This window comes from Pteropus medius, unplaced genomic scaffold (assembly GCF_902729225.1).
Source record: "Pteropus medius unplaced genomic scaffold, Ma_sr-lr_union100, whole genome shotgun sequence".
NCBI lineage: Eukaryota > Metazoa > Chordata > Mammalia > Chiroptera > Pteropodidae > Pteropus > Pteropus medius.
In genome coordinates this window covers 25,338,625-25,361,068 of record NW_024340696.1, presented here as the reverse complement: position 1 = coordinate 25,361,068, position 22,444 = coordinate 25,338,625, and the positions used below count along the sequence as shown (strand labels likewise).

At 33.2% G+C, this 22,444-nt stretch overlaps 1 protein-coding gene across 3 annotated transcripts in view; it reads left to right on the top strand.

The window, feature by feature from the left end:
• The window catches only part of ATG5 (autophagy related 5), a 115,147-nt gene extending 93,951 nt beyond the window's left edge, over nucleotides 1–21,196 (top strand). For 2 of the 3 annotated variants that reach the window (XM_039869698.1, XM_039869689.1), the window contains exons 7-8: nucleotides 4,512–4,629; nucleotides 20,419–21,196. In XM_039869698.1, coding sequence (XP_039725632.1) covers nucleotides 4,512–4,629; nucleotides 20,419–20,555 — 255 coding nt within the window. In that variant the 3' untranslated portion in view covers nucleotides 20,556–21,196. Of the gene's footprint in view, nucleotides 1–4,511; nucleotides 4,630–5,649; nucleotides 5,976–20,418 lie in introns of those variants that run through there. The other variant, XM_039869707.1, reaches the window with a different exon arrangement.
• Nucleotides 21,197–22,444: the final 1,248 nt, after the last annotated feature.

The window sequence follows — 22,444 nt, the reverse complement described above, 5'->3', positions numbered from 1 at the left end:
ACATACTCACCAGCATTTGTGTTATTACTTTTTTTTAGACATACTGGTAGGTGTATAGTGACATGACATTGTGGTTTTAATTTGCATTTCCTTAATGGCAAATGATGTGTCAGTCATCTTTTCATGTGCTTATGTGCCATCTATATACCCTCTTTGGTGAAATGTCTGTGTCTTTTCCCCATTTTGTAATTTAATTCTTTGCTTTTTTATTATTGAATTTTTAGAGTTCTTTATATGGATATGTGGTTTACAGACATTCTCCCTGTTTGTGGTTTGTCTTTTCATCTTCATAGGATCTTTTGCAGAGCAGAAGTTTTATTGTTGCTTTTTGATGCAGCCCAGTTTATCAGTATTTCCTTTTATGGATCTTGCTTTTGGTGTTAATTTCTAGACCAGTTATAAATTTAATCCTAAAATGACTGACTCTTGTCCCCTTGCCATATAAAAATACATTAGCAACATACGCTGAATTTCATATAGACAAGTGAACTTAGAGAAAAAAAAGATCGAAAGGAAATAAAAACTTGAGTCTGCTAAATTGGGATAGTATTAAGTTAAAATATCCATTCCAGTCTTCTAAAACTGTTGATCATGGTTGTGGTCTGTGTTTTAGGATGTGTGTTTAGGTGATCATGTGTACCATGATTTTTGCTCACATATATCGCAAAAATTCTGCAATGTAGATATTATCTCCATTTACACTCATGCATGTGTGTGTATTTCTGTTTCACAGTTGAGGAAACTGAGGTTCAGGAAAGTTAGGTAATTGTCCCCATGCTCCTATAATAAAGACAGAACCTGGACTTGAAGCCAGTTCTTTCTGGCTGCAAAGCTCACTATGCTCTTTAATAACTCATAGTTTTTGTTGTAGTATGTACTTTAGGTAACTCATAAGAACCAAACTTGATCTTAGTGATGTAGTTGTACCTATTCTTAAAGTCCGTACATTGTCTACTAGTCAGTCAACATTTCTTGTTTTATCAACTTTAATGTTAACCTATTTGGCTATATTGGAAATAGACCTTTCCTTGTATTTTACTTCTTAGGCATAAAATTGATGATATCATGATTAGCGTACTGATGCGTAGTCGTTACACACATTATAAGAATTCAAGTGTCCCTCTTGAACTATCAGTCTAAGAAAATATGTAAGATTCACTAAAATGTTACAGATTTAATTTACAGAATTTACAAATTTGGTTCTGCTGCTTCTGTTCACTCTATCTCCAAAGTAAATCAACAATATAACTTTTCCATATAGGAAAAAATTGTTATTTCATTGGTGAGGGTGCATGACTAGAGGAGGCATGGGAACAGCCAGCCAGTAGCACCCCAATTTTATATTCCATTTGGCATATTTAAGAAATGACTAATATATATATTTTTTAAATAACAAGGGCTGTTTTCAAAGATGACTTTACCAAGTCATATTATTTCTTATGAGAGAGTAATACTGTTTCTTGGAAGTCACTGAAATAGTTTACATATTTATAAATTAATGGCTAGATTAAGTAAGTATTGGCTATATTTCCTTATAGCGGCATTCTTGTCTCTCAGACTAAGATTCAGAATACCATGGATGTGGTTAGCATTGTCTGGTTTCATGTATACTAAATCAAAGTTTAAAAGAATTCATGTTCAAGGAGCTTTTTACATTTTTTAAATTCCTGCTATATTTAAAAGGAAGATAGCTTTTAAATATTTCCTAGCATAATTTAGTATTCTCTGCTGAACTCCAATTTAGGTTTAATGAGATTTGTTTAAGAAATATGCCTCAATTTACTCTCTAGTCCCATTGCCCTTTGGAACCTCTGTAAAGTACTTGAATGCATGACCTGTCTGTGGAGAGCTTTTGTTTTAAGGGTGACTCCTGAAATTGAGTATTTTTCATATTTGGTGTGACTTACTCAGACACTTGTGTGCTTTTTTTTTTTTTAGCATAATAAAATTTTAAGAATAAGAATATAAGTTTTGGGGGGTAGGGTAGGAAAAAAGAATATAAATTCTTAAAAAGGCACACTAATCAGTATGACACAGAATGTTCATTAGATTTTTGATTAGGGTATTTGGGTCTTTGTCTTTTAAAATAAGCTTTTTGTTGTATAAGAAACAGCACTTTGTTGAGAGTTTTCTTGGTTACCATTCTACACAATTTACTTAGAATATTAACAGTACTGGGGCTTCCCCGCTGCCCCAAGCAAATAATGTCATTATAAAGGTTGTTATACCTTTGTTATAACCGCTCAAAGATTCTAGAAAAAGAAATGCAGAGAAATTAGAGGACATTTCTCTAAAAATGGAGGTAAAGGAGAATTTCTGGATTTTAATAATTTTAAGACTAGTTGGCCTTTTCTGTTTAGCATATTGTTTTATTGTATTATAGCTATTATATAATATTATATATTATTATAACTAAGCCATCTCTCAATTCTGTCACTAAGTAGGGAGCAATTGAATCTTGAAAAAATTTCTTTGACTTTGCTGAAAACATTAGTATTTTCAGATCAAACTATGGATGATATTTTATTTTATTTTTTTTGTTTTTTTGTTTTTTAACTGGGTATACAGTCCTTCCCTTCCTTTTCCACTGACCCGGTCCCAGTTGTCATCACATGGGCTTGCATTATTCAAACAGCCTCTCTCACCAGTCATCCTGATGTTACCTCTTAACCAAGTCATTGTACACAGTGCTGCTTTCCATTAGCCTTCAGAAAAAGCTTCTTTCATCACGTCACTTCCTTTGCTAAAAAGTCTTAAAAGCCTCTTCATTGCTTGGAAGATAGAAAGCCTTAAGTGGGTGGTGGCTATTTTAAATTATTACTTCAGTCCCCTTTTCATTTCTTCTCTGAGGTCCCCTAACCTTTATTAACTTCACATAGTAATTCTTGATCGTGTATGATACCATTCTCAGTTTCATCTTGTGTGAAAAGTATGAGCTTCCTAAATTGAAGGATATTAATCAGACTTTAAAAAAAAATGAATTCAGTTATTGAAGTGAATTGCATAATATTCAGTGCATACTAATTATCAAAGTTTTAGTTTTCTACATTTTTTTCATACTTGCCATAGACAACTGTATTACTGGAATACTATTTTTAACATGTATTATGTATTCACTGAATACACGGTGTAAAACTAGTAAAGGTGACTCTCACATACTTGCACTACATCTACTTTGGTGTTTTTTTTTTTTTACATTTAGTGTATGTCCACACTTAAAACCAGAGTTTTCCCAAATCTATAATAGTTATGTCGAAGAAGTCAAGGTATACCTGCGATAAAAGAAAACAAAACAAATAAAAATTGTCCTTAATGGCTAGATATTTGAGATCACTGTCTTATAAAATATAAGGCATCACTCTGTATTTGTAAGTTTTTATGATTTTTCACTCCAGGAAGCTTAAAATAAAAACTTACCATCTTAAAATAACAGTTAAGGAATTGGAGGCAGGGGGAGTTATTCTCTTCACCATTTATTTATTTATTTACTTACTTACTCTGTACTTGGCACAGCTCTTCAGTTATTCCCACAACAAACTTAGAAGATGTAGAATGTCCCAGATATCCAAAGAAGCTGAGTGCAAGCTCATAGAGCTCATAAATGATACTGCTGTTCGTAGACTGGCTGATTCCAGAGCCTCTGCACTCTGTGTCATTATGAGGTTCCCGTCATCATTGACATACTCCTATAGAGGCAGTTTAGAAAAATAAAATTTAATTTTAAAAGTAGGTAAAACATTGAAATTATTAGCAATAAGTTATGACAGAGTGCTAATAACACTTGTCAGAAGAAATACTGCATCTACAATTCTGAAAAATTTTAAACATACAGAGAAATTGAAATCACAAAACAACTAAGATCATATATGCTTCACCTAGATTCACAGTGAACATTTTTCCACATTTGCTCTCTTCTCCCTCTCCTTTCCCCTCTTCCTCTCATCAATGGAAAGTAAATTTCAGACATCATGGTATCTCATCCCTAAATACTTGAGCATGATTTTTTTAATTATAATGATATTGGCTTTATAACCTTTGTCACACCTAGGAAATCTGACATTAATTCAATAATATTATCTAATGTTTATTCTTCATTTCCTAAGTTATTCCAAAAATGTCTTTTATATCTGATTTTTTTAAATTTCTTTCTCCAATCCAATATTCAATCATGATTTAATTTTTTGAATTTAGTTGTTACATCCTGTCAATCTCTTTTAATCTTTTTGTGTCGTTTTATTTTTTAATGCTTTTGAAAACTTTTCTGGAGAGTCCAGGCCTGTTGTCTCTAGAATGTTGCACATTTCTGGATTTGTCTGATTGCTTCCTCATTATTAGATTGACTTGACTTTGTTAAGCACTTTTGGCAATAATACTACATTTGTGATGTATGTTCCAGATTACACTATATCAGAAGACATCTAATGCATACTTTAAATTTCTGATCTATTAATTTGTATTCATAGCAACAAAGACTTAATCGTTTGAATTCTTTTTTTTCATTTTTCAAATAGACAACAACTGAACGACCTTTCATTCAGAAGCTTTTTCGTCCTGTGGCTACAGATGGGCAATTGCATACATTAGGAGATCTCCTCAAAGAAGTTTGTCCTTCTGCGGTTGCTCCTGAAGGTAATATAGTCAACAACAGTAAAATATTTCATTTCTCTTTGTCACTGAGGTAACATAAGCATTCTGCATTTATAAATAGCATTTACTAGTTTCTTCAGGAGGATATTTTCATTATCTTGTAGGGAAAAATCTTTTAAACAGAAGCACTTGATATTTAATTTATTATTTATAAATTAATAAATTATACAATTTAATAAATTATAACAATTAATAAATTATAACAATTTATAAATTATTGACACCAACAAAATATCCAACTCTCTTTAGCAAAATAAAACACGCTGTTCTTTTTGTTTGTTTTGTGGGAAACATATCAGTATGTTTTTATTTATTGAGGCAACATTGGTTGATAAAATTATATAGGATTCACGTGTACAGTTCTGTAATACATCATCTATATATTGCATTGTGTTCCTCACCTAAAGCCAAATACTATTCCATCACCGTATATTTGATCCCTTTTATCCTTTTCTATTTCCCCCCACCCCTCTTTTCCCCCTGGTAACCACTATACCGTTGTCTGTGTCAGTTTGTTTGTCTCGTTAGTTTGTTGCTTTCAGTTTTACATCCCACATATGAGTGAAATTATGGTTCTCAACTTTTCCCATCTGACTTGTTTCGCTTAGCCTAATATTTTCAAGATCCATCCATGTTGTCACAAATGGCAGTATTTCATCTTTTCTTTTGGCTGAGTAATGTATATATGCTACATCTCCTTTATCCAGTCATCTGTGGAAGGACACTTCAGTTGTTTTCATGGTCTTGGCAACCTTGAACAGTGCTGCAGTAAACATAGGGATACATATATTTTTACAAATAAATGCTCTTAAATTATCCTCTTAACACATTTTTGGTGCCCTGGGTCTTTCACATGTGAAGTCGATTCTGGTAAATATTATTTTTAACCTTGCATTATGTTTCTTCATTCTAAAGGAATATGAGATAGTAAAAATAATTTTTCTTACCTTTACTTTCTTTAATCAAATATGCTTGCCTTTCTTGGCATTCCTGTTTGTCTAGCACTTCTCATTGCACAAAGTCTCCATGGAGGGAGAAAGTGGACATCTAAAACAGCAGCAGAACCAGTACCAGAAGAGATTGATTAAATAAAAAAAAAAAAGATCATTGACCACTAGTCAGAATTATTTAAATTGAACAGGTTTCATTGGTTTCAGAGGTTAAAAATATATTTTATAAGATCTTACTGTCATTTGTCATCTCTGTACTCTACTAGACCATATAGTCAAGGTTTTTGATGTTGCCTTATACATCCTCATATCTCTAATTCTGGGATTAAGTGTTTACTCGATATTTTAATTACTGAACTCTTTCTTTGTATCATTACCTGAAACAGTACTTATGATCATTTAATCATGGCATAATTAACATTAAGTTGATTATAATACTATCTTAGAATCCTAATCTATTTTTATTGTGTAATTTTAGTTTTCAGTAAGAGTTTCAGTTAAATAATTTTTTTGGCAATTTAATGATTTTTATTTTTAGTAAATTTATAGTGTTATTCAGTCATTATTCAAATTTTCATCAACTCAGAAGTTCAGTTGTGCTCATTTGCAGCTAATCTCCGCTCCCACTGCCAATCATAGACAACTACTAGTCTGCGTTCTGTCTGTGATTTGCATCTTTTGGATATTTCACATGAATAGAATTATACAAAATTGCAACTGTTTTTTTTCCTCACTTAGCATAATGTTTTTGGTTTCATTCCATTTATAGCATGATTCATTAGTTTGTTCTTTTTAATTGCTGAGTAGTATTCCATTGGGTATGTATATCTTATTTTGTTTATTCATTCGCCAGTTGATAGGCATTTGGATTGTTTCCACCTTCTCACTTTTATGAATGATGCTGCTATGAACATTCACATACAAATCATTGTGTAGACATACATTTTCATTTTTCCTGATTAAATTCCTAGTAATGGAATGGCTGGGTAGTATGGTAAGTTTGTGTTTAATGTTTTAAGAAACTATTCAACTTTTCCAAAGTGGCTGCACCATTTTACAGTCCTACCAGCAATGTATGAGGATTTCCGTTTCTTCACATAGATGCCAACATATACTTTTTGTCTTATAGCCATCCTGGTGGTTGTGTAGTGGTATCTCATGGTGGTTTTAATTTTTATTTCCCTGAATGACTAATGATTTGAGTGTTTTCATGTGCTTGTTATTATTCATGGATATATTTGATTGAATGTCTGTTCAAACCCTTTTCTCAATTTTTTTTCATAGAATATTTATCTTTTTGTTACTGGTTAAGAATTATTTATATATTCTGGATATAAGTCCTTTATCAGACATGATTTGTATTTATTTTCTCCATCTGAGATTTGTCTTTTCATTTTCTTTAGAAGAGTAAAAGTATTTAATTTTGATGAAGTCCTATTTATCAATGTTTTTTAATGTATTTTACTCAGCTAAATAATTAAAAATTGTTTTCCGATAGATAATACATTTATATAGTTCTAAAATCGAAAAGCATTTAAAGGAATTTAAAGAAAAGTTTCTCTCCCAGTTCCTATCCACCAAATCCTAACCCAGCTCCTCTCTCCAGAGACAACTAATATTACCATTTTCCTGTATATCCTTATAGAGATAATTATCTAGCTTTTTATTTTTGAAGTCAAGTTATAGAAATTTTGACTGGGATATTTTCAGTAACTCTTATTGATTCAGGAATACTTGCTGTACCAATTTATTTTGTCCATACTATAAGGTTTTTTTTTTTTTAGTTTTGTTTTGTTTTTAATGTCTGTTTTGCTATATTCTTGAAGATTTGGGAATATAGACTAGTTTTTTCACTTGAAATATAATTAAGAGATTAACCATTTTTATTACTAACAGAGATAGAACCCATAAGCCTCATTCCCGCCCCCCACTGAAAGCATTGACTTTCAGTTATTCATGTCTCTCCACTGTATCTTTCTTTTTGAGTAATTTGTAGTATTTTAAAGAACTTTGAAAGAAATGCCTGCATCAATTAAGAGTAACTGAAATTTAAACTAAAACTTAATATTCAAATGGCTACATATTTTTCATAGATGTTTTCTGACAATCTACTTTATAAAAACATTGTCATTTAAAATATACTTCTTTATAAGATCCTGACTATTGAGTGCAAACATCACAAGGAAACTCAAAACATTTGAAGAAAACAGTTCTACTGTAATGATCTATCCCCCGCCCCAATCAGCAACACACTTGTCAACAAATGCATGGAATGATGAGAGAACACTTGCTACAGAAGAGCAGGATGAGATTGGTTGGGTGTTAATTTTGTATTTGACATCTTTAAAGAATAATAAAACTGTGGAAACTTAGAACTATTAATTCATTCTCGTAATTTTTTTTAGATGATTTGCTAAACATCTCTTAGCTACTTAATTGCAGAACTAAGTTTAGAATTCAAGTCTTCATCTCCTAGTCCTTTGGGTTTTCCACTTTACTGTGCTACCATTTATTTCAGTTTCTCTTTTTCAACCTTTTAACTTTTTTGTTTAGTTTAAAATAACATTCTGAAATGTTTGCTTATTCCTTACTCTTTATTCTGTGATTTGTGTGTAGTACCTGATTTCGCCTTCGTGCTGTTCTCTCTTGCTGGTATGCTCTTATGAACCTGAACTTCTACTATTTTCATTTTGTTCATTTTGTTATTTTAGAGTTCTTGTATATAATTCTGACCACTCTTGTTGAATTTTTTTAAATGATGTCTGCGACATTCAAGCATGTAAATGGGAAGCAGTCGTGCACTTTGAGCTGACGTGCTGTCAGAACGTGCCTTCCTGCTCTTCTGCCATTCCTACACCCAGATCACAACAACATGCAAGATTAACATGGCCCTGCACAAGAATGGTGCACAAATTTGTGAGGCTTTTTATTCTTTTAACAATTCTTTATTCTCTTCTAAATTTTTATCTTGTTCTACCTACACATCTGTTGCTGAAGAATATACAATGTGACTTCCCTTGCATTTTTTTGAAGAGGGGGGCGAGGAGGTAGCCATTAACAACTGTAATCCACAAACCTCCCTCTTAGATGATTTCAGATGCTATAGGTGGATATCTTTGTGTGACAGACTTCCCGCCCAAATTGTCACATGCTCATATTGATTGGGGAACACACACACACACAAGCCATGCACATACATCATTGAAATTATATAAGTATTACCTTCCTTCGTCACCTTATATTGGAAAATAACTGTCATTTCAGGATATGTGGGGAATATCCAAAACAGGTCACTCTTGCAGGAAAGAACTGTTTACTGCCAGTACACCTGTCTCATTGTCAAACGTGAAGCATTTTGAAACACCTCCACCCAAGTTAGGTTGAAAGTGAAAGACTTTAAGATTGGGTGTGTATGGATAAGAATTGGCTGTCATGATAAAGAGAGAAAGTACTTCATAAATGTTGAAGTACCATTGGCACCACTGTCCACTCCTTACAGGTGATTCATAAGTAAAGGAATTTTGCCTTATTTCATCATATCAAGGTAGAATGTACTAACAATTATGAAGACGTGCTTTAGGTCATTGTTCTTATGGAGTAAATAAGGATGATTCGTGTGCTTTTTGTTGTTATTTTATAAGTGGCTAGAGGAGTTAGCCAAGTTAGAGGTAACAGGAAGTAATCAAAGGTGAGCCCAGGTAAATATTTTCTGTGGTGTCAGCTTTAGCTAAAATGACTCAGAGAGCTAAGCTTCTGTACCAGACCTGAAATGAAATATTTTTCCTTTGTTCATTAAAAACAACATACAAAAAAACACAAAACAACAAAAGTTTAAAACCGTAGCTTTTTTCCTTTTACTTGGGAGAATACAAAACCACCTATAAGCTTTGCCTAATCATATTTCATTTCACGGTTTTCTAATGTAATGTATAAAAACCTAGTATGTTAGGTTTTCTGAGAATAATAGCTTTTATAAATTTATGTCAAAGTTCCAGTTGATTAGTCCTCTGTAACAGCTGGGCTGTTTTAATCCTGAACTCATCTTGACATTGTACAAATTGGGTGTTTGTATAGAGAAAGGCTTACATGCCGTGGCAAATTAGTAAAGATTCCCTGCACCTTTCTTACCAACAAGTACAATCCTATAATCACTGCCTTTTCCCATTTCCATTTCTGACCGGCTTCCTGAAAATTTATTTACCGTGAGACCCTTCCCAACTACCATTTTAACTTTTGGTTTCCATTTGATATTGTAGATTTCGTTATTCATCATTTGGGTTTTTTTGCATCGTACTGTCTTCTGACACTGAGGATATTGAGATGTATAAGACATAGTCCCTGCTTTTAAGTAACTTTGATCCAGTTGGAATGGACAAAAAGATACACATATATGATGTATATAGGAATGGAGATATGCAAAAAATATTAGGAAGCACCTAGAATTACTGTCTTATCCGTCATTCTGAAGTAGGTCATGAAGACTGAGCTAAATCTTAAAAGAAGAGCAGAAATTAGATGAAAAGGAAGGACCGGACCAGGTCACATACCACATGACCACTGTAGAACTAGAATCCTTCACCAGCTACCCAGGGGTAGTTGCTAAGGGCTAATATCTGGTCTAAAATGCTGGTCTAAAACGTCTGTACTCTCTTTGCTGAGGGACTAGCCATATTTTTCTCTTCTCTTATAAATATGCAGAAATTTTTCAGTAAGGTCAGAAATACGAGAAAAACACTGAGGAACTGACTTAAAATTGATTTATTTTTTGCTTGGTTAGTACATTGGAAGATGATTTTAACAACTTGAAGCTAGGGGAGTCATAATACCTCATTTAGGTAGTCTAATTTGAAATTTATATTGTTTTTTTATTTTATTTAATATTAGTTTCAGATATTAAATACATTGTATTAACACAGTACAATGGTTAGACATTTATATAATTTATAAAGTGATCCCCCGATTACTCTAGCACCCACCTGGCACTACACACAGCCATTACAAAGCAATTTTTGATATACTTTATGAGAAACCACAGAACAGTTTTACGAAAAGTAAGAAAAGATGATGTACTCACATTTTTTTCTCCTTTGCTCTGTAACGTGATTAGATTGTATCTATAAAGTGAATTAACTGTTTGGTGTTATAATAATTTTTTCAGACATAAAGCAATTAGAGAAAAGAAATATCTAAATATTATGTTATTCATCTGAGGCATATCTTTCGATTTGAAGTTTGAACCAGCAGTAGTTACTTTTGTCAGAATGATGACACTGTTCCCCAAAAAGGTGGCACTGCAGTTTGTAAACTCATAACACAGAAACATAAAACCTACAAACCCCTCAAACTTCATTAGAATGTGGGTTTATGAGTAAGAATAATAATGGTTTTACAATATCAGTAATTCTTTTTTTCACTCATTTAGAACTTGATTTCATTCTTGTATCCCTTTCTACTCTCACACTGTTTGAGTTGGAAGATCATTTATAGGTTTTATTTTCTTTAATGGATCCAGATTTCTCATAGGATGGGATGGTTGTAGGGTTTAAATGAATAAAAGTTTTGTTTAAATGAGATTTCATAATCATATTATTCCAAGATTTTACAGTTAATGTTTTTTTGTTTTAATATTTTCTCAAAAATAAATGTACTCAAAAGGAATTTACGAAGTCGAGTTAGTAAGAAGCAGTTTTGTTTTTTCTTATTATGGTTTGTTGATAAATCCACTCTGCAGAGACAAGTAATTGTTTATGTTCAGCCTTTGCACAGAAGGTGTGAACATATAGTGAACTGTAAACTACTTATACCTTATATTATGGCAAGAGTTCCATGCTACTGATTTTTACTTTTTTTTAGAAATTTTGGACATGGTTAGAAATGCCAGAAGTGTGGCTCTATTAAGGAAGAAATAAGCTTATTTTACTAAGGCACCTCCATAGTTACTGTGGCCAGCTTGATTATCATATACTTGTTAAAATATATTAAAACTAAAAATCGTAAGGCTAGAGATCCGAAAATGTTACTAGTGAAAGTTTTTCATTGAAGACTAAGCAACAGAATGCACATTTATTTCAACTTTCCAACTATTTGCAAGAAGACCCCTAGAAGAAGGTGCAGTTGTAATTTTGCTAAGATCCTGTGAGCCTACATAGGAGGCTGGGTCAGTGGGCTCTCATGAGAGCCCGGCCTTTTCAGTCTCATTCTAGCATTCTCTGCATTTCATTTTTTTCTCTCCCTCATTGGGTGCACATTTTATGTAAAAAGCGTGATGTAGTATCATTCACAGTGGGAATTCAAAGAGTTCAAATAAAGCCCTCCGGAGCAAAGGATCTGTACTCATTTGGACTCAAGCAATTTGTTAGGCTCAATTTTAACTTGATAATTATATTCTCTTAAATTTATCGTTATGCCATCAAATTCTAAACTAAAACATGTCAATTTTTTTTGCCTTGGCTGTTTGGTTTTCCCTCCACCTATGTGCTTTGTCCCACCCAGCACATGGGTAGCATAGACTAATCTTAGTGATGCAGAATCTGTTAATGAGTTAATTCACTGACATATGTCTTTTCTAAAATCAAAGAAATAATAAACTGGTTATTTTCATTATTCTCCATTAATGAAGATGAGATTGCTAGACCTGTCAGAAGATGCCACTGATTTCCTTCAGTTATTGTTCTTTAAGTCTCAAAAGTTAAACGGATTAACGTGACTTTTTCAAAAGTGGGAACAGACACTTGCACAATTAATATTTCATCTTTAGCATGAGAAAAGAAAATTATTTTAACAAAATAATAACACATGCAGGCAATTAAAAGCTAGTCATCATTAAAACAAGTCCTGTGCAAACTCAGTCTGGCCATATATAAACAGTGCAATTATTGCCTATATTTAAATGAAACAATTCTGAACTATTCTGTAATTCATACTTGACAAATATTAATGGGCCCTATTATACCCAGGTAGAATTACTGGGTCATTTTATGAAAACAGATCAAAACATTTTAACCTATATTTTAAACATTTTATGTTGGGGGGTTGGTAATTTCTAACTTTTACCACATTTCTATCTTATTATCAAGAGACTTTTAGTTCATTGAAAGACTCTTACAATCACTTAATTTCATAGTGTTCTATTTATAATAACTAATTATATGGGGTTTTTTTTTTAGTTTAAATTTTGGTTTATGTCTTTCTCATTAAGAAATACAAAGATTGTAAGCAAAAGTCAGTGAAAGAATTAACATGGACATGTTTTGAAAATCTTATAAAATGTTAAGAGTCAAGGCTCTGAGAATATTGTGGGCAGAAATAATAAAAAAATATAAAGTATAAAATTTGCTCTTCAAAAGAGATATGTGGTATATATTAACTGTGGTATTATAAGTTCATTAAGACCTGTACTGCTAAGTGAGTATAGATCCGGAAGAAGTTAATGTAAGTATTTTTAAATGGGTTTGTATTTCTCTGATAAACAGCACTCTCCTTCTGTTTGTGATCATAGGATAAAAGCTCTGTAAGCTTGTATATGTTCATTTTTACTGCTACATCATGTAGTGTGCTCTTAAGATTGAGATCTCATTCCCCAGGAAGCATTTCTGTCTAAGATTAATTGCCCTTTTAAAATCAGCGTTTGATGTATTCCTTTGGCTATATCCTGGCTTGGTTTAACCCTCTTTGACCTGACCTCACTGACTATTACCGCTGAGGCTGAGTCAAAATCCTTCAACATGATGTATGCACTTCAGATTTCAGCCTGTGGTTTTTCATGTCGATGGATTCAATTAGTTGGCGTTTTACTAATGAACATATCAGAGGTTAAAGAATTTGTCAGACCAAAATTGTCAGACTAGTGGTAATCAAAAAGCTCATCTCTGTATTTGTTTAAAACTTTCAGAAGTATTAAATATTTTTTAGAAGTTTTACCTTCAGCATCGCATATTCCATAATAGCAAATCAGGTCATTTTCTGCTGAATTATAAAATATAAATGTGAATACACAAGGCTAAACACAGTGGTTACAACATTTGGCCTTAGATTTCTACTATTTCCGTATTCACAAGTATGAACTTAAAAAAAAATGTTATTTTTTAAATGAAATTTTCTGATTAAAAGCATTTTCCCATGAAGATATAACAGCCATTTTTTTAGCTTCCTTTAAATTGAGAGAGATTTCACATATTTAGTATACTTGTTAATAGTAAGAATGAAACTCATGCATCTTTCTAGAATCTCAAGTGACCTGTTTTTAAAGACATTTAGGTCATATTCCTTGCTGAAAATAGGCTGAAGAATAAGGACTAAAATGCAGATTGAGATGGGTAAGCCTATGAGCCATTGCTAATAGAAATGTCTAAAAGAGAGATGCATCACAAACTATGAGTTCTCAAATAATGATATTTTTAAAATATATAACAATGATTTTGGAAGTTCCCCCCACCTGAATGCTTTCATTTTTAACAAATAATAAAAACCTTACCTAAGGCCTTTTAAATAATATAATCTTAGTACAGTAGGGCTCATTTGACTTGTCATGATGTGCTCTACTGAATATACATGTTGAGAGCACTGCTAGCTTAATCCAGAGGGCTTACAGTGCTTAAGGAATTTTCGAAAATATCATTCATTTTATTGTTTGCATAATGATTGAGACTTTGGGTTTTTGTTGTCATCTTTTTTTCTTAACACATTCGTTAAATTCATGTTCCACACTGCATAGTAATGGGACTGAGCAAAGCCGAGTATACATTAACATGAAACCAAATTCTCACAGCCCTTTGCGTTCCAAGCACATAATCGAGTCCATGGTTTTTATATATCTTTTGATATATCTAGTACTAAAACAATTATCTCATTCCCGTAACTTTGTGTGTAGGAAGAGAATTACAGTGAATGTTTACTTTTTGTTAATAACCATGCTCTTTTAAAAAGTGGTCTTCTGTCTTCGTTTACTCTATAAGTAATATATTTGACACTTATTTTTTTAGGGAATGAGCGGGAGGGAGGAATGAGGAAGAGAGTCACTCACTTTTTTGAATCCCTGCTATGTCCAAACCCTGTGCAGAGTACCTTACTTGGATGTTCCATTCAATCATCCATGTAACCCTGAAGATTAGATTTCTTTATCCACACTATAAGAGGAGGAAACAGAAGTTAAGTGATTTGCCTATTCAAAACTAGGGAATCATGCTGATCTGAAGTCTAAAATACGTTGCTGTTTAAGCATAAAGACTCATATGCTGGAACTGGAAGGCATGTTAGTGATCCTCTGTTCTAGACCAGTGGTTTATAAACTGACCACTGTTATATTAGAGACAACCATGGGTCACAAGTCAGCAAGCAGCAGAACCTAGGGGACAGACTCAGTCCCATAACAAGCAAAGCTGCCCCACCTTCACCTGTGTTATAGATTGGGTTTCTGCATAAGATTTTGTTTGAAGAAAACTTCTACACTCATATTATGGTAAGATTTACTGAAGGGAACATTTAAAAAACAGACTTTACCCTGGAAATTGATTCAGAAGGTATCGGGGAGGGGCTCAGTTTATGTATTTTTTAAAATCTTCCAAATTAATCTGATCATCAGCCAGATTTGCAAACCATGGATCTAGATAGACACCTTCATTTTATATGTAAAGAAATACCCTTAAAAAATGTGAGGCATGCCCAGAGCCCTTAATTACCAGAATTGAGATTCGAGTTGCCTACCTCCCAGTTCGTCCATCTTTCAATAGCATCTTGTTAACTATCTATCAGTGAATAGCTAGCCCTTTTTCCTTTATGTCTCATTTACATTATTGTATATCATTTTATCCATTGCATGTGTATATATATGTACATATATGTAGGCATCATTTTTTATGTATACATAAGAAGCTACTACCATTGTTTTAAGTTCATAATTTTCATTAATGACTTGTGTGGCTAATGCGAATTTTTTTCCTTTCCTTTTTGCTTTAACATATAATTCTTACTATTCTAATCATACAGCCAAAATCTACCTGAATATATTTTTCTTAAAATGTCCCACAACTCTAAAAATACTCACTTTAAAGTAGATGCTAGTTCAGTATTGAATTATTAGGCTATTGATGATAATTCAAAATTATAGGATACATTTATACTTTATCTTATTTCATAATACGTGGACTTATAAGATACATGTTAGAAATGAAATTTTATTGTGATAGTCTCTATATTGATGTATGATCTCTTAAAGAGAATTTAATTCCATTTCTGCCTAAAGAAACTACACGTCTTTGACATTTGTTTCTGTTCTTTTCCTTAACTCACAGACCCAAAGTATTTATGAATGGCTATTTTTATGTTTAGAAGATGAATTGAAATAACTAGTTTTTAAAATTGCTATGTAGACATTCTACACAATAAAGACATGTACTCTTCAAAATAATCAAGGTTAAGAAAGGCTAAAAACTGTCCAGGGTATAGAGAAATGAAAATTAAGTGCAACGTATGATTCCTGGACTAGATCCTCCACTGGAGTGAAAATAATTGGGAAAGCTGATGAAATTTGAAATGATTACATAATATATTGTGGGAGCTAAAAAAAAAACCTTTTCCCCCCACCTTCTTAGTTCTAGTTGGACTAATAATTAAAACGACATACCATAGGTTAATGGGAGAAAATCAAAATTTAATATGTGCACATGGGGAGGGAATTCACATAAGCATGAAAATTCCAAGACAGTGAGGCAAATTTGGGTATATATGTCATTTTGGACAAAAGAGAAAGGGAGTAATGGGGATCTTAGATTTTAAAAGTGAAAATCGTCAATTTACAGGTAGCAAAAGAATGCCAAATTGGAGTATTTCTGTCTGTGATACTTAATTCAAATTAGGCTCAGGTGAATAAGCTAAGATTTCCTTCCAGGAACACAGGTCTTTCCACCTGAATCTCTCTTATTTCTTAACAACCAGCTTCAAATCAGTATCCCAAAAGGCAGTTTTAGGGTGGCACAACTTTGGTCCCCTTCAATATCAATGTTAATTTTTAATTTTGATAATGGTGCTGTGGTTATATAAAAGAATATCTTTGATAGAAAGTACACACTAAAATATTTAAGGGTAAAGGACTCATTGTTTCTAATTTACTCTCAAATGATTCAGAAAATATATATACACAGAATGATAAAACAAATTGGGCAAAATATAAGCAATTGCTGAATCTGGGTGAATAGGACTTTCTTGTACAAGTCTGGCAACTTTTCTATAAGTTTGGAATTATACTAAAATTAAAGGTACCCCCCAAAACTGCCCTGTATAAGAGAGTTTCATATAGAGCTAGTTCTTTTGATTACTATCTCAAATGTTTGCCTGCTCTAAAGCATCAAACTAACTTTAAAAAAATCTGAGTAGGTGAAGTGTTGAGTAACATTTTTCTCCTGAGTCATTTGCTTTATAGTAATATATTATTCCCAAGTATTATTAAATTCTAGATTCCCATTTTGAAACACAAACACATATTTACCAAAAAAAACATGATTTATTTTAGCAATATCATCAAGTATTTTCTTTCTCCTGTTAGGGAAAAAAGGAACATCTGCTAATTTTTCACTGCTCCATTTCGTTAGTTCTGATATTGCCAGAATATATATGGTCATGCTTTGTTATTTATGGTAGTGAAGGGAACCAAAATTTTGCCATACTGAAGCTGACTTTTGGGGATGTTAATTTTAAGCTGTTTTTAAAGAAATGAGACTGAGAAAGAACCTTTGGCCCTCCTCACTTTCCTGCCCGAGAGATTCAGACAGAAAAACCTACCTTAGGTAGGGAGCCTGGGCTTAATCACCTTAAGAATTTTCACCCTAGAATTAGTCAGGAAGACTCCAAGCCCGTTAGCTAGACACCCCCTGTGTCCCATTGTTTCTGAGTTTCTCAGCAAGAATTTGCCTGCTATGTGTGTTCCGCTCTTCCTCAACTACCTGTAAATCACCCATTCTCACTTCTGAAATCTCATACCCTCTCTTCTCCGCCCCCTTTTCTCCTTTGTCCAAAAATGTCATATATACCCCATGTTGCCTCACTGTCTTTGGAATTTTCATGCTTATGTGAACTCCTCGTGTGCATGTATTAGAATTTTGATTTCCTGTTAATTTTCTCTCAATCTGTCTCTGTTAATTTATTAGCCCAGCTAGAGGAACTTAGAAAGTGAAAGGAAAAGTATTAATTTTTTTTTAGCCCCCACAGTATCATGAATTTAAGTGATAGTATATAAACTTCATGGCTTATCTGGAAACATTTTTACTTTTTGTTGTTTTAATAACCAAAGCAGTCTTTATAGGTAGGGCTCTTCTAAGTAGTAGCACCAGCTATTCTCAAAACATTTATTTCGGGCAGTGTATTCTACCAGCAGCAGAATTATCCAAGCTCTGAAAACGTTTATTGACTAATTACTGTCAGGCACCATGCTAGGAACTGGGGATACAGCGACGAATAAGAGAAACTGAAGTTAATAGTTCCAAGGGAACTGCTACCCCATTGTAAGAATCCCCGTAGTTTCAGTGTGTTATTGGAGGAAGTCAGAAAACAAAAAAGATAAATATACACAGGTGAAATATTTGGACAAATGTAGGCCTTGACAAAATAATTAAAATTTAAATTGCTATATTGAGGGATATGATAGTCCTAGATATACTTCCTTAGTGGTCTCAGTTTAGTTAGTGATGCGTTTATGTTGCAGACTGAAAGTGTCCACAATTTAAAATCAGTGCTACCTATTCAGGTTTCTGATAATGTGATTTATTGGATTTGTTATACAAAGTGTTTGAATCATGTTTATGTTCTGCAACTTCTGTTGTACAACTCAAACTTCATCTACCCTTTTATGTAACAGGGTTGGTTTTTGCCTTTCATGCACTCTATGCATGAGTTTGCCACAGTGTATTTGCTCCCACCTTTAAATACTACTTTAGGCACAGTATTTTGGATACTGAATTGTGACTTGTTTCTTCTACTCGGTTTCAAAATATCCAGAAGTGACTCTGGCTTAAGGAAAAACTTTAGAGATAAAGAACTTTTACTCTTACACCAGTGCTCTTTCATTTTTTGACTCAGTGCTAAGTAGGAGGAAGATTCTGAGAATATTAAAATATTTCAAAGAAATATAAGAATATAAAGAGAACTACACTGGAATTGTTTTCAAATATTCTAAGAAAGATTTAATACAGTAAAATTTGGCAATCTAGAACTTACAAAGAATGAATCATTCCAGATAGCTAAGGGTTTATCCATTTGAATGCCAGCATTTAAAAATCTTCTCAAATTACTAATACCCTACTTTCTGTAGTGTTCAGTATATAGCTTAATCTTTTATTTATAGATGATACTCATCATTATGAAAACCAGTTGTGTTAACACTGTGATCACAGCTGTGTATAAAGCATGTAGAGATGCAACACAGATTGGCAAGCAAAACAAAACATTTTTTAGGTTAGTATTGTGAGGTGACATCTTTTTTCTAAAATGGTTTAAATTATGACAGTGATTCAGGAGTTTGTTTGGAACCTCTATTTTGCTGTCTTTGGGATTGATAGTATATTTGTTAGGTTTTTATTTTCGGCATTCTTTTAGCAATTCTCTGTAGTGTTTTTCTGTCTTCTCTTGTTGTCAATCTGTTGACTGTCACCTCCCAGGATTGTGCTGCCTCTAACAGGAAGTTTAAATATTTCTTTAAAAGGGTCTCTTGTTTCAGGTGCCAGCCAAGCCATTATCACCATACATCATCAGCCCTTTTTGCCTACACATTAGAGCACTAACGATGCAAAAGTCATTTTGAACAGAGCAAAAAGGGAAAAAAGAGGGTATTTCCCTCTTATATAGTTCCCTGAATTCCCTCTTTCCTTGTCTTTTGTCTGCAAGCTGAGAGGCGTAGACATTTCGAAGAGACTAATAGAGACAAACCAAGAATTGTGCTAAAGGAATGACACAAAGTTTCTTAAAAGTTCTTTTTTTCCCCTCTCCAAAAGAAGAGTTCGGTTTTGCTTTCTTTGTTTTTCTATAACAACTAAGGGTGCTTCTGTTTAAAGACTGTCAGTACGTAATACCAAAATAATAAGACACAAAACTAACCTTTAATTTGTAATAAAACGAATTTAAAAGAAAAGTGTAAATTGCAGCATCCTTTTAATTAGTGAATGGGGTGTTAACAAAAATCAATCAGGTTTCATGACTCTAAAGCAGAAATCCCTGAGTCAGACTCTTAGTTCCTTCTCATTAAAACTTTAACTCTTAGTCTAATAGTGTCTCTGAAACTTTCTAATACATGTTTGAAATACTTTACTGAAAATTTGCCTAAAGCTCTCATCCGTTTTCTTAAATAACTTTCTAAAATAGACACTGATATGATTATTGATGATTTCTACTCACATTTCTATATTATATATTTTAAATATTTTAAATATGACCTACTTCATGTACCTGTCATTTTTAATTGCCATATAGCGCAGCTTTTAATGTGTAACTAAAATAAATTTTGGTCAGTGGGTACAATCGGCTGTCTTCTCCACTATAGTTTCATTAACGTCAATCTTAGGCAAGCACAGTAATTAAGAAAGAATGAATACTTTCACATATAGCGACAGAATTTTTATCAGAATTCATTGTAACCCTCAGGTTTCTGTTTTGGGTGATACATATTGCAACATTTGAACTTTCTCCATGTCCACATTTCCTGCTCAGGAGATAGACCAGGTTTAACCTGTAAAACTGTAAAATCCATTTAATTCACTAAGGATTCTCAAAAGGCAACAGATTATTTTTTCTCAAACTTATCGATTGGATTTATTATTGGATTTCTTTCTTGGAATAGATGGGGAAAAAAAGAATCAAGTGATGATTCATGGAATTGAGCCAATGTTGGAAACACCTCTGCAATGGCTGAGTGAACATCTGAGCTACCCGGATAATTTTCTTCATATTAGTATCATCCCGCAACCAGTAGATTGAAGGATCAACCATTTGCTTGAGCGGAATCACCCTCAAACAGGATTTACCAGAGCATGTCACCCTTCTGCTTCAATCAGGTTTGGTGGAGGCAACCTGACCAGAAACACTGCTGCAAGCCAAACAGGAAAAAGATTCCATGTGTGATAAGGGCACTTGGGCTGGTCTTACTTGCATCACCACTGCTTTCCTCCACTGCCGTCATTAAACCTCAGCTGCGACATGAAAGGCTTTACAGGACCACTGCAAGTCTTCTGTTTTCTTGTAAAATATAATGAAGCTGAAACCTTTGGCCTAAGAAGAAGATGGAAATATGTGCCACTCAATTTGTATTTCTGATTAACAAATAAACAGGGGTATTTCCTAAGGTGACCATGGTTGAACTTTAGCTCGAAGGAGTGGAAACATTGGTTTAATTTTCAAGAGAATTAGACTTAAGAAAGTAAAAGAGAAATTCTGTTATCAATAACTTGCAGTAATTTTTTGTAAAAGATCAAATTACAGTAAACTCATCTTTCCTTAATGAAAATTTCCTATGTTTACAGTCTGTCTATTGGTATGCAAACAATCTTGTAACTTTGATAATGAACAGTGAGAGATTTTTAAATAAAGCTTCAAAATATGTTTTGTCATTTAATAACATACAATTTTGTCACTTTTCCAGTACTTTCTGACTCACATACAGTAGATCACTGTTTTTACTCTATGTGTTACCATTCAGACTGGTCGCCATCAGCATGAAATGAATGTAGGGCACAGGATAATGTGTCTCAAGAGCTGTCATAGAATCTCTAGCTGCCAGCTTTTACGTCTATGTTCTTCAGCACACTAAAGGTATAAATAATGTTATCATTTATCTTTGCCGTTTACCACTGTAAACCTGTCAGATCATAGTATGCCAAGCATCTGTGTAGGATAACTTTGCGTTTTGGGATAAACCCATTCCTTTCCAAGCTAGTGTTTTTCATTGGCTTCAGGTCTGATATTTCACTGTGGTCCAGGGCGGCCAGTCTGTGAAGTCTCAAGACTACTGATCTCTTGACTGCAGTAGTTTTTCCTTAACTTTACCAAAAATATTCAGCGGTTATTGGATTCTTATTCAATATAAGGAAATTTTTGCTGCACTTTATTACCACACTGCTGGGACTCTGCCAGCCGAAAGAATTTGTGCATTACACTTTGTTTCTTGTGAGCTAGCTTGCTGTCCATATTGAATGTTGACCCATTTGGGTATGCTAAAAGACATAGTGTCATACAATAATGGTTTGAGATTGCATAATAAAAATGAATGTTTTTCTTATAAAAATTATATGAATGTTGAAGTGAGATCCCGCTAGTGCTCACTGCTTCCTCTTTCCTTCTGTGATTTTCATTGATTAATAGCAGATTTATGCACAGAATGAGATAAAGTTAGTTAAAGGTCAAATATTCTGGAATGGAAAGTATAAGGCTCAAGCAAAAAGAAAAACAGGGTGCCAGTGTGATGGGAGAAAAATAGAAGCAAGTAGCAAATAACTGGCTAATGTCAGTAAAACGAAAAGTGCCATTTTAGTGCAGGCAGAAAAAATAAATAATATTTGAGTTACTTTAGGATTAAAAAACCCACTGACTTGTATTTTTTCAAAAGAGGTTGATCTGAATATGATTGTTCACATTAAAAGTGTTTATTCGTCTATTCAGTTTGGGGATTTTCCCCCTGATGTTTTGACAGACTGAAGTGAGCTTCAGTGAGCAAAAGGATCAAAATGCCAGGGAGGGCTAATCTGTGAAGAAGAAAGTGTGGTAAAAACGGTAAGCCATACTTTTCCACAGACAAGACCTTTGCAAGGTCTCTGCGGTGGGCTTGAGTGAGCTACTGATGATCTTTACTTCCAGATTTGAAAGTAAATTTT